This window comes from Schistocerca serialis, chromosome 1 (genome assembly GCF_023864345.2).
Source record: "Schistocerca serialis cubense isolate TAMUIC-IGC-003099 chromosome 1, iqSchSeri2.2, whole genome shotgun sequence".
In the NCBI taxonomy this organism is placed as follows: Eukaryota; Metazoa; Arthropoda; class Insecta; order Orthoptera; family Acrididae; genus Schistocerca; species Schistocerca serialis.
The window spans coordinates 748,858,039-748,871,651 of NC_064638.1; the positions used below are offsets into that span (position 1 = coordinate 748,858,039).

The following is a 13,613-nucleotide window of genomic DNA, read 5'->3' on the forward strand; positions in this document are numbered from 1 at the left end:
TACGTCCTCTTCCATTTCCATAATATTGTGCTCATGTACATCGCCCTTGTATAGACATTCTATATACATGAGAAGATAGTAACCCTTCTCGCAGGAACAGATACCATTGATGACCGTGCAGCTTCTCTAGCATAAATGACAATTAATTGAAACCTTCAGCTGCCTATAGCTGAGGGTTTCAATTAATTATCACTCTCTATATACTCCTTCCACCTTTCTGCGTTCCCATCTTTACTTAGAATTCGTTTTCCATCTGAGCTCCTGATATTCATACAAGTGGTTGTCTTTTCTCCAAAGGTCTGTCTAATTTTCCTGTAGGCAGTATCTATCTTACCCCTAGTGATATGCGCCTCTACATCCTCGCATTTGTCCTCTAGCCATCCCTGCTTAGCCATTTTGCACTTCCTGTCGATCTCATTTCTGAGACGTTTGTATTCCTTTTTGCCTGCTTCATTTACTGCATTTTTATATTTTCTCCTTTTGTCAATTAAATTCAATATTTCTTCTATTACCATAGGATTTCTACTAGCCCTTGTCTTTTTACCTACTTGATCCTCTGCTGCCTTCTCTGTTTCCTCTCCCAAAGCTATGCATTCTTCTTCTACTGTATTTCTTTCCTCCGTTCTTGTCAATCATTCCCTAATGCTCTCTCTGAAAGAAAGTCTCTGCAACCTCTGGTTCTTTGTTTATCCAGGTCCCATCATCTTAAATTCCTATGTTTTTGCAGTTTCTTCAGATTTAATCTACAGTTCACAACCATAAATACAGGGCTATTACAAATGATTGAAGCGATTTCATAAATTCACTGTAGCTCCATTCATTGACATATGGTCACGACACACTACAGATACGTAGAAAAACTCATAAAGTTTTGTTCGGCTGAAGCCGCACTTCGGGTTTCTGCCGCCAGAGCGCTCGAGAGCTCAGTGAGACAAAATGGCGACAGGAGCCGAGAAAGCGTATGTCGTGCTTGAAATGCACTCACATCAGCCAGTCATAACAGTGCAACGACACTTCAGGACGAAGTTCGACAAAGATCCACCAACTGCTAACTCCATTCGGTGATGGTATGCGCAGTTTAAAGCTTCTGGATGCCTCTGTAAGGGGAAACCAACGGGTCGGCCTGCAGTGAGTGAAGAAACAGTTGAACGCGTGCGGGCAAGTTTCACGCGTAGCCCACGGAAGTCGACGAATAAAGCAAGCGGGGAGCTAAACATACCACAGCCGACGGTTTGGAAAATCTTACGGAAAAGGCTAAAGCAGAAGCCTTACCGTTTACAATTGCTACAAGCCCTGACACCCGATGACAAAGTCAAACACTTTGAATTTTCGGCGCGGTTGCAACAGCTCATGGAAGAGGATGTGTTCAGTGCGAAACTTGTTTTCAGTGATGAAGCAACATTTTTTCTTAATGGTGAAGTGAACAGACACAATGTGCGAATCTGGGCGGTAGAGAATCCTCGCGCATTCGTGCAGCAAATTCGCAATTCACCAAAAGTTAACGTGTTTTGTGCAATCTCACGGTTTAAAGTTTACGGCCCCTTTTTCTTCTGTGAAAGAAACGTTACAGGGCACGTGTATCTGGACATGCTGGAAAATTGGCTCATGCCACAACTGGAGACCGACAGCGCCGACTTCATCTTTCAACAGGATGGTGCTCCACCGCACTTCCATCATGATGTTCGGCATTTCTTAAACAGGAGATTGGAAAACCGATGGATCGGTCGTGGTGGAGATCATGATCAGCAATTCATGTCATGGCCTCCACGCTCTCCCGACTTAACCCCATGCGATTTCTTTCTGTGGGGTGACAGAACTGCGAGCTCGCATCAACGATGCTTTCGAACTCATTGATGGGGACACGCTGCGCCGAGTGTGGGAGGAACTTGATTATCGGCTTGATGTCTGCTGAATCACTAAAGGGGCACATTTCGAACATTTGTGAATGCCTAAAAAAACTTTTTGAGTTTTTGTATGTGTGTGCAAAGCATTGTGAAAATATCTCAAATAATAAAGTTATTGTAGATATGTGAAATCGCTTCAATCATTTGTAATAACCCTGTATCTGTCTTACCATTACATAATCTATCTGAAATGTTCCAGTGTCTCCAGACCTCTTACATGTATACAGCCTTCTTTCATGATTCTTAAACCAAGTGTTAGCTATGATTAAGTTATGCTCTGTGCAAAATTCTACCATGTGTCTTCCTCTTTCATTCTTTACCCCCATTCTGTATTCACCTACTACTTTTCCTTCTCTTCCTTTTCCTACTATTGAATTCCAGTCCACCATGACTATTAAATTTTCATCTCGCTTCACTATCTGAATAATTTCTTTTATCTCATTGTACATTTCTTCAATCTCTTTGTCATCTGCGGAGCTAATTGGCATATAAACTTGTACTACTGTGGTTGGCATGGGCTTCGTGTCTATCTTTGCTACAATAATGTGTTCACTATGCTGTTCGCGGTAGCTTACCCTAGCTTCTATTTTTTAATTCATTATTAAGCCTACTCCTGCATTACCGATATTTGATTTTGTATTTACAACCCTGTATTCACTTGACCAGTAGTCTTGTTCCTCCTGACACTGAGCTTCACTGATTCCCACTATATCTAGCTTTAACCTATCCATTTCCCTTTTAAAATTATCTAACCTACCTGCCCGATTAAGGGAGCTGACATTCCATGCTCCGATTCATAGAGCACCAGTTTCGTTTCTCCTGATAACAACGTCCTCGTGAGTAGTCCCCACCCGGAAAACTGAATAGGGGACTATTTTACCTCTGGAATATTTTTCCCAAGAAGACATGCCATCATCATTTAACCATACAGTCGAGTTGCATGGCCTCGGGAAAAATTAAGAGTGTGGTTTTCCCTTGCTTTCGGTCATTCACAGTACCAGCACAGCAAGGTCATTATGCTGATGTTACAAGGCTTGATAAGTCAATCATCCAGACTGTTGCCCCTGCAACTACTGAAAAGGCTGCTGCCTGTCTGCAAGAACCACACGTTTATCTGGCCTCTCAACAGATACCCTCCCATTGTGGTTGTACCTACGGTACAACTATCTGTATCGCTCAGGCACACAAGCCTCCCCACCAACAGCAAGATCCATGGTTCATGGGAGGAGGATTTTAATGCTGCCAAGTTTTTATTTCTGTACATCTTTCAAGCAAAGATTCCATCATCATTGTTTTCAAGATTTACTTTAGGCTTCTCAACATCACTGAATAGCATAGTGTGAATCTTGGAAACCCTGACAATGGAACTCTCACTCTTAAATATCTATTGGAAATAAAAACCCAAAATACAGACAGTCAGTGGACTTTTATGCATAAAATATGTCTTGCATAGTGCCTGTGCGCCACATGGAACAATTGGGAGTTAATAAAAAATAAAGAATTGAATAACTTTGTTGAGAGTAACATTTTGTAACTTTATATTTCACTGTTTACAAAAACTTTGTGTGATATTGCTAACTGCTGAACAGTGGTCAGCATGAGCTGCATGACCATTTTATAAACATAGTTATTGGTGGATAACGCAGCACTATGCTTCTTAGAGTTTGAAAATTGTACTGCATTCCCAGTTATTGCTTGTTTGTACATTGTGGGTACTATGGTATGTGATGATATGATTATCCCAATTGTCAAAGATTCCTTTAATTGTCACATTTGGATAGGAAGTCTCCCGACAATCTTGTGTATTTCATTTGTACATCATCATCATCACTGTTTCAGGAATGTAACAGCATCCTGAGAATTAATTAGAATTCTTTTGATATTTCTCATACTTCACTAACAATTTTGTTTTGCATAGATATTTACCTTGTTGAAAAACTGGCCTGAGATTCCAATTAAATTCATCGATTATGTTACATTTAACTGTTGTCAGATTGTTTCTTAGAAACTATCTTCCTTTACTTTCTGGTTGGAATTATATAATGAATATATTGTATTCATTTAATTCAAATATACTGAGAAAAGTGTTCTTGTATTAAACAGGAGGAGGCTGGGTTGATGGACTTACACCAAGCACAAAGGATTCAACACCGGAACTGGAAGACGTAGAGGGAATGTCAACAACAGTTGTTTCTCCAATAGGCCGGAGCAAGACAAAGAGGTGTGTACTTTTGAATGTTGTGATATGTGGCAAAACATACAGTTGCTGCTAATAGGCCTGTTATTTCAGAGAGCAGCGAAGTGGGAATACGTTGTACCAGGAATTGAGTTTTCAAGATGCAGAAGCACTTGGTGAAATGGATGAAGGGGCAGATATTACAGGTATAGTATTTGCTTAAAGTAGTGATATATAACACTGTTCTTTACAACGGAGCAATCTTAATGTGAACAGTCTACTTCAGAGACTGAGTGTATTACCTGTCTTTACTTGTACTGGAACAGGCCTAGGGACCCACTCAGCCCAACAAGAACAGCAGACTCCAGTTTTTAAACTGACGCAACAGAGATATAAATTTTTATTTGAGGAGCATCCACAACAATTCTGCAACATGTTCATGGTAAACAAACCTGCCATAGTTGTAAAATACGTTAGTGACTGAAGTCTTGCCAGGCAGAAGTCTCTATGCACTACCATGGTTTCAAGGTCTTAGCCTCATCATCAGATGTATCTGAAATCCAGCAGTAGTAAGGCATCAAGTCTATGCCCAAACAAGTAGGCATGCATCTACTATAGGTGATCCATCAAATAATATCCCTAAGTGCTGTAGCGGCTATTGCTGTCAAATTATATCTAATTTAGAGGCTGGGGTAGTAACCTATCTCCTATCAAAGTGTGACCTTTGCTGGTCCTAAAAGTAATTTATTTTGAAATTGGGAGCATGTATTTGTTTGTCCAGTTATGGTAAATGTAGCAGGTAGTGCTCGACTGACCACTGCTGTTACTGCATTTATCTCAGTCAGATGGCTTGTAAGAATAAGCTAATGCCTAGCTAAGCTAGATAGTGGAGTGAGGTGGCCTATCTTAGGTGAACACCTTACAACCTCTATATGCAGTGAGGACAGTCCCCTGAGGTTTCCCAAAAAGCCAACACCAGCTGGTAATTCTAGACACATGAATTCAAATTCCTCTAATCAGATCAATGCCTAGACCAAGATGGAACTACGGGAAAGCAGACTGGACTAAATTCTCCAAAGAACTTGGTAAAGTGATCAGATGGATCCACCCACTAAGTGAAAATTTTGAAAGATTCATCAGAGCAGTTTCAACAACAACAAAAAAAAATGTGTGCCTAGAGGATTCTGGAGAGAATATATCCCAGTCTGGAGTAATGACTGCGAAAAACTCTTTATCAGTCTTATTTAACCACCAGTGACAGTGGAACTGCTACAGAACTCCCTAAGACACCTTGATAAAGCTTGTAAAGAGTGCTGGTAGTAAAAAACAAAGTCTGGATTTTAAGAGGTCAAGCAGAGAGGTATGGAACCTCTCGAGAAGACTGGGAGGAGGTCGACCACCCACCCGAAAAGATCCTGAAGTAACACCAGACCAGATTGCGAATAGAATAAGTTCTTGCTCTCCAAAGTGCCCCCACTTAAGCCACACCAAAGAATGGTTAAGAAAAAGCTTAGAAACCTGAAGTAGAAGGCACCCAACAAGTCGGAGTACTCCAGAGACTTCATTGTAGATAAGATCACTGCAGCAGTCAAAGGAATGAAAAAAGGCTAAGCTCCAGGATTTGATGGGATACATCCAGAGTTCCTCATCTGTTGTGGTAAAAGGACACATAGATGGCTTGCAAGTTTCTTCACCAATATTATGCTATCAGGAAAAATTCCAAAAGCATTCAAAAGAACAAAAATCGTAGCAATACCGAAGCTGGGTAAACCAGCGAAAAAAACTGCTAGCTATCGTCCAGTCACCCTTGTGAGCTGCTCCTACAAGTTTTGGAAAGAATCATCCTCAACCGAATTGGTTCAAAGATCCATGAAGTTATTCTCATCGATCAGGCAGGATTCAGACCAAACAGAAACTGCGGATACAAAGTGCTCAGCCTATCTACACACATAGAAGCTGAATTCCAATGTCGCCTTAAAACATCAGTGGCTTTTATTGGTCTTACAGCTGCCTGTGATACAGTATGGAGACAAGGACTCTTGCACAAACTTGCCAGTGTTATACACTGCCAAACCACAATCAGGCTCATAAACAACATGCTGTCTGAGAGACACTACCTAGTAGTCCGTGGCAACCAACTATGCAGGAAGAAGAAAGGTGATAGGTCTTCCGCAAGGCTCAATTTGGCACCAATCCTGTTCAACTTGTATACATCTGACCTCCCTGAAACAGAGTCAAGGAAGGTCATCTATGCAGACGATCTGGTCTTGGCCACCCAACAGAGAACAATTGAAGCTGGTGAGGAGATCCTATCCGCAGATCGAAGCACAGTAGATGATACTTCAATAAGTGTAGACTGATACCAAAACCAACGAAGACTGAAGTCAGCTCCTTTCACCTTAACAGCAGAATGGCCAATGTGAAGTTGAATGTCACTTTCAGTCGTCAGGTCCTCCACCATCGAGACACTCCAAAATATCTAGGAGTGACTCTTGATAGAACCCTCTCTTACAGGAAGCACATAGAAAACACCGCATCAAAGCTGAGGTCACGCAATATCATAATACGGAAGCTGAGTGATACCTCATGGGACACAAGAGCTACGACACTGTGATGCACTGCCTTAGGGCTGGTCTGCTCTGTTGTTGAATATTGTGCCCCAGTGTGGCTTAATAGCACATATGTGAGAAAAATTGATGTGGAGCTAAATGCAGCAATGCAGATGTAAGCGCAGACTACATCAGATCTACTCCTCTGTAGTGGTTACCATCTCTAAGCAACATTGCGCCACCAGACCTCCAAAGACAGAATGCCCTCCTTAAGGAATACCAAAAATTACTTAAAATCTCCAACCTTCCAATGCACTCCGACATTCCTGCACTCCGAATGAACCAATTAAAATCTAGGCAGCCATCTGTCCTACTGGCAGAATCACTATAGGCAGCTACTTTCAGTATCAACAAAAAGTGGACAGAAATGTGGAACACTATTGCCCATGAGGAACATCAAACCCTCCAAAGACCTGACACACGACCAGGCGGTATGGAACTAACATAACGTTCCTTGAAAACAATTAATCGGATCCACATGGGCCATAGCATCTGTGCTGAAAGCCTCTACTGATGGGGAAGGACTTCATCTTCTCAATGTGACTGTGGAAATGAACACCAGACAATCCATCACATTGTAACAAGCTGTAGCAGAAAAGCCTACCATGGGAACTTGGAAGATTTCTTTGAAGTGACAGAGGCAGCCCTTGAATGGATTGACAAATTAGATATGAATTTATAGACTTATTTTTTAAATTATAAAATTAATATATTTCTATAAAATTTTGTAAAACTGTGCAATCCACAATTGTTAGTCGCTGTTCATACGTAATGCCATAGGCCATAGATAGCACCTGGAACCTGTTTGTCAGGCTAACCTGGAGGTTAATAACTTTTCGGTAGCAAGGCTTGATTTGTTAAACAAGATAACGAATTTGAAGCCTTATAGTTAACAATTTTTTCACGTGGCTATCAATTATTGTTAATAATTATATTGTCAGTGGAAGAATAAACATGGGGGAGAACTTCTTATCCCTTACATATCGTGATAATGTATTTTCTGAATAAATCTCACGTTTATAAAATACGGGAAAGATGTAGCATTTCTCAAAAGAGGCCACTTGTGGTTTAATCTGTGCCAACATTGTAACAGTAACTGGCACTGGAGCAGTAGTCAGTCAGTACCTAGACCTTGATTAAGTAACAACTTCGCAGTCTCTTTGTAAAGTGTAGCTGTTTTTCTGTAACTGTGAATATGCAAGAATGTTTTGAAATCGTGATGCACACAGAAAACCTAACTCGTACAGTTGTATAGAACCATTTATGAACTGTTTTAGTGAATGTAGGAGTTGCAATACATTTGCGTAATGACATCAGTCTTTTATTTAAAGTGTATTGTATGTTGCACTGGCTTGGGTATATCTATTAAGTGAGAACTATTACCTAATGTTCTATCCAAAGTAGGGCAGAAGAGAAACTGTCAGCAGTGAGTTGAACTACTCTAATATAGGGTAGGCTCATGGGATTGTAATGGACAACTTCTTGAGTTTGAGTCGTGTGCATTAGGTTTTGAGTGAGTGATTGGCGTGGATATGCAGAGACAGCCAGTCTGAATTATGTTTCAGAAACTGTAGATTTGGTGAAACAAGGCAGCACATCCAGAGATTTGAAGCTATGTCACTAATGTGTGTGTCTTCTAGTTGTGCTGCACTTGTCTCTGTTTCAGTGACTATTAAGTGGGTGCTCATATTTGATTCAGATATTTTAATATCCATTTAGAAAATATATTGAAGTGCCTGTGAAGAGTGATAAAAGGAAAATGCTGTAGCATTCACTGCAAAGTGTTATCCCTGGATATTTTCTGAAATATTTTTGTTTTTATATAGTCTCTTTGAAGTTTAATTTACGAAATAAAGCTGTATCCTGAGAAGGTTTACTGTTCATAAATAAAACTGTTGTTCAGACTTCATAATGTACAACACACTTAATGTCTTGCAGATAAGATGAATGGCTGGCACGTAAAAGGATTGAATAATTTGTATTGAAACTTTTGATAAAAACAGTCTTCATTTATTTTACAATGTTGTTTAGGTTTTGATTTATGAATAATTTTTCTTCCAAATTTGTCGTACCTTTCGGTTCATCAAACACAGAATTCCTGTGATTCCTTTGCAAGAGACAGGGTTTCACTGTTGAATGTGGGCTATTTTTTAAAACATTGTATGTATTCTGATGAAAAACTACTTTTCTGGCCTATATTTCACACACTATATCTGCCCACATTAAAAAATACTGCCTACAACACAAACTGTCATTTGGGAGTTACATTATGTGCACCTTAATGTTTTTGCATCCCATTGACTGACCAATTAGATTTTGGATGTGCAGCTGCAGAAACTCCATTTCTTCAACTTATTTCAGTCGTGTACATCTATTGGTTATGAACTGTAGATTAAAACTGAAGAAACTGCAAAAAGGTGGGAATTTGAGGAGATGGGACCTGGATAAACTGAAAGAACCAGAGGTTGTAGAGAGCTGCAGGGAGAGCATTAGGGAACGATTCACAAGAATGGGGGAAAGAAATGCAGTAGAAGAAGAATGGGTAGCTTTGAGAGATGAAATAGTGAAGGTAGCTGAGGATCAAGTAGGTAAAAAGACAAGGGCTAGTAGAAATCCTCGGATAACAGAAGAGATATTGAATTTAATTGACGAAAGGCGAAAATATAAAAATGCAGTAAATGAAGCAGGCAAAAAGGAATACAAATGTCTCAAAAATGAGATCAACAGTAAGTGCAAAATGACTAAGCAGGGATGGCTAGAGGACAAATGTAAGGATGTAGAGGCGCATATCACTAGGGGTAAGATAGATAATGCCTACAGGAAAATTAAAGAGACCTTTGGAGAAAAGAGAACACTTGCATGAATATCAAGAGCTCAGATGGAAACCTAGTTCTAAGCAAAGAAGGGAAAGCAGAAAGGTGGAAGGAGTATAAAGAGGGTCTATACAAGGGCGATGTTCTTGAGGACAATATTATCGAAATGGAAGCGAATGTAGATGAAGGTGAAATAGGAGATATGATACTGTGTGAAGAGTTTGACAGAGCACTGAAAGACCTAAGTCGAAACAAGGCCCCAGGAGTAGACAACATTCCATTAGAACTAGTGACAGCCTTGGGAGAGCCAGGCCTAACAAAACTCTACTATCTAGTGGGTAAGATGTATGGGACAGGTGAAATACCCTCAGACTTCAAGAAGAATATAATAATTCCAATCCCAAAGAAAGCAGGTGTTGACAGATGTGAAAATTAAAGAATTATCAGTTTAATAAGCCACGGGTGCAAAATACTAATACGAATTCTTTACGGACGAATGGAAAAACTGGTAGGAGCCGACCTCGGGGAAGATCAGTTTGGATTCTGTAGAAATGTTGGAACATGTGAGGCAATACTGACCCTACGACTTATCTTAGAAAATAGATTAAGGAAAGGCAAACCTATGTTTCTAGCATTTGTAGACTTAGAGAAAGCTTTTGACAGTGTTGACTCGGATACTCTCTTTCAAATTCTGAAGGTGGCAGGGGTTAAATACAGGGAACGAAAGGCTATTTACGAATTGGACAGAAACCACATGGCAGTTATAAGAGTTGAGGGGCATGAAAGGGAAGCAGTAGTTGGGAAGGGAGTGAGACAAGGTTGTAGTATCTCCCCGTTATTATTCAATCTGTATATTGAGCAAGCAGTAAAGGAAACAAAAGAAAAAATCGGAGTAGGAATTAAAATCCATGGAGAAGAAATAAAAACTTTGAGGTTTGCCAACAACATTGTAATTCTGTCAGAGACAGCAAAGGACCTGGAAGAGCAGCTCAACGAAGTGGACAGTGTCATGAAAGGAGGATATAAGATGAACATCAACAGAAGCGAAGCGAGGATAATGGAATGTAGTCGAATTAAATCGGGTGGTGCTGCGGGAATTAGATTAGGAAATGATAGGCTTAAAGTAGTAAATGAGTTTTGCTATTTGGGGAGCAAAATAACTGATGATGGTCGAAGAAGAAAGGATATAAAATGTAGACTGGCAATGACAAGGAAAGTGTTTCTGAAGAAGAGAAATTTGTTAACGTCGAGTATAGATTTAAGTGTCAGGAACTCGTTTCTGAGAGTATTTGTATGGAGTGTAGCCATGTATGGAAGTGAAACGTGGACGATAAATAGTTTAGACAAGAAGAGAATAGAAGCTTTCGAACTGTGGTGCTACAGAAAAGTGCTGAAGATTAGATGGGTTGATCACATAACTAACGAGGAGGTATAGAATAGAATTGGAGAGAAGAGAAATTCGTGGCATAACTTGACTAGGAAAAGGGATCGGTTGGTGGGGCATATTCTGAGGCATCAAGGGAAACAAATAAAATGTGGTGTACCCCAAGGATCAGTATTGGGACCCCTTCTGTTTCTTTTGCACATAAATGATCTAAGCTTAAATGTTGATGCACACAAAACAATCATATTTGCAGATGACACCACGATTCTACTAAAAGGAGATGACGATGAACAGTTAGAGCAGACAGTAAACATGGTCACGAAACAACTTAGCAGCTGGGCACAGAGTAATCAGCTTGTAGTAAACAGTAAGAAAATCATTGCTCTAAAATTCCACAATGTTCCTAACAAGGACATGTTTATCCCATCAGTCTCTATCAATGACGAACCAGTTGGTAACAGTACTGAAACCAAATTCTTAAGACTCTGGCTGCAGAATAACATCAGATGGAACAAGCATATTGAAAATCTCAATGCAGAACTGAGCAAACCATGTTACCTTCTTTGTTCATTAAAATCATGCTGTAGTGAGAAAACAGTATTGAATGCATATCATGCGTGCTTTCATTCTCGTCTTAGATATGGGGTCACCTTCTGGGGAAACTCTAAAACAGCTAATAGCACTATTAAACTACAAAAAAGGGCCATTAGAATCTTGTTTGGGTGCAAGCCTAGAGACTCTTGTAAACCCCTGTTTAAGAAATCTGGTATTCCTCCATTACCATGTGTATACATTATGGAAACCCTTTTGTTCTTTAAATTAAATGTAATAGGCAAGGACCGGAGATTGCAAAAAAACTGTGATATACATGAGCACTTTACCAGACAAAACAGAAACTTACATATGACTCAAATCAGCACAGCACTGTGCCAAAAAGGTACTTTTCACATGGGAGTTAAGCTTTATAACAAACTTCCTGAAAACATAAAACCTATCACTAAGGTCAATACATTTGGAAAATCTCTAAAGTCATATTTACAGTATCACTGCTTTTACTCCATTGAAGAATATTTAAATTTATGAAATGTGTTATATAAATACTTACGTGTAAAGTGTATTATTGTAAGCTTAAATATGTATTCCTTGAAATGACTTTCAGCCTGTATATTTATAACTTGACTTGTCCAATGTCTTATGCATAAGCTGCTATGAAGACAACAGGACCAATGAAATGCGATCTACAACCACCAGTTTAGTATTGGAGGGCAGCGTGGAGGGTAAAAATCGTAGAGGGAGACCAAGAGATGAGTATAAACAGATTCAGAAGGATGTAGGTTGCACAGGATAGAGTAGCATGGAGAGCTGCATCAAACCAGTCTCAGGACTGAAGACCACAACAACAAAATTTTGGCCGTCTTTTGAATGAGTCAAAAGATACACAGTCAAAATGTCTGTTGGAGAAATGGAGTTCAGCAGCTGTGTTATCAAAATCTAATGGATTAGTTACCCACGTCGTCCGCATTCCTTTGATTACATTTAAGGTTAGTCAGTCAGTGGCAGCTGGCCGAGACACAAGGAGCCAGAGGGAAGTAACCGATTTTTTGGCATTTTACGAGTTTCCAACCAGGAGCGAATTGTGTAGTTTCATCTGTGTGCTTTGGTAGTTGAGTTTCTTGTGTTTCTGCATGTTAATTTTATATTTAATAGACACTGTTCTCACATTTTCGTTTGCATTGTAAAGTAAACTGATTTTGTGATACATTAAAAGTTCCTCATTAGGAGTGAATTGTTTAGTCTTACCTGAATTCTTTGGGGGTTCAGTTTTTGAATCCCTGTGTGTTGATCTAATTTATTAGACACAATTCTTGTTATCCACAGTGTCTACAGTAGAGTTCCATGGCACAAGTCGGTTGTCCTTGTTTGTCTGTGTAGTTTAGTTTTCCATGGTCTTTAGCATGGTTAGGGACCGTGATGGCTGTTTGTGGATATGAGCCAAGTTTGTGACACTTTGCTCTCAGCTCCAGGCTGTGATGGCTTCAATTACACAGCTTGAAGCAGCAGTGGATGGGCATCACTGTTGTGGGCCGGCCGTGCGGATGCAACATACGTCCGGCATGCCTGAGTCCACTGATCGGCCCATACCGGTGACCAGTCCAGTTGTGCTGCACTGAGGTTGATCACTTACTCGTGGTCGAATGGGATGTCAGTTTGGGGCATGGCAGGTGGCAAAAGACTTCCCAGGGGGCCGCACGTAAGGCCTCCCAGTTAGCCTGACAAACAGGTTCCAGGTGCTATCTATGGCTGACACTGTCCCTCAGCCAGATGCAGTTGCTTGCCCTGTTTGAGAGGGAACCTCTCAGCCTGCAAGATCCAGGCAATGCAGGGAGTGGGATTATTGATAGTATGGGGTTCCAATGTTAGGTGCATTATGGGTCCCCTTATGGACATGGCTGCCAAGGAGGGGAAGAAAGCCGATGTGCCCTCCGTGTGCATACCACATGGAGTCATTCCAAAAGTGGAAAGTGTCATTTCAGTTGCCATGAAGAGCACAGGGTGCAGCCAACTGCAGGTGGTGGCTCACATTGGTATCAATGATGTGTGTCACTTTGGATCAGAAGAGATTCTAAGCGGTTTCAAACAGCTTTCAGAATGGTAAAGGCTGCCAGTCTTGCTTGCCAAAGCTGGAGATAAGTTAAGCCAAAATTTTTTGAAGAACCTAATGGTGTT

General features: G+C 40.4%; 1 protein-coding gene across 13 annotated transcripts in view; it reads left to right on the plus strand.

The window, feature by feature from the left end:
• The window catches only part of LOC126481976 (C-Jun-amino-terminal kinase-interacting protein 4), a 271,973-nt gene that overhangs the window by 19,291 nt on the left and 239,069 nt on the right, over positions 1-13,613 (plus strand). For all 13 annotated transcript variants that reach the window (XM_050106008.1, XM_050106016.1, XM_050105951.1 and 10 more), the window contains exons 6-7: positions 4,008-4,125; positions 4,195-4,286. In XM_050106008.1, the coding sequence (XP_049961965.1) occupies positions 4,008-4,125; positions 4,195-4,286 (210 nt within the window). The remainder of the gene's footprint in view (positions 1-4,007; positions 4,126-4,194; positions 4,287-13,613) is intronic.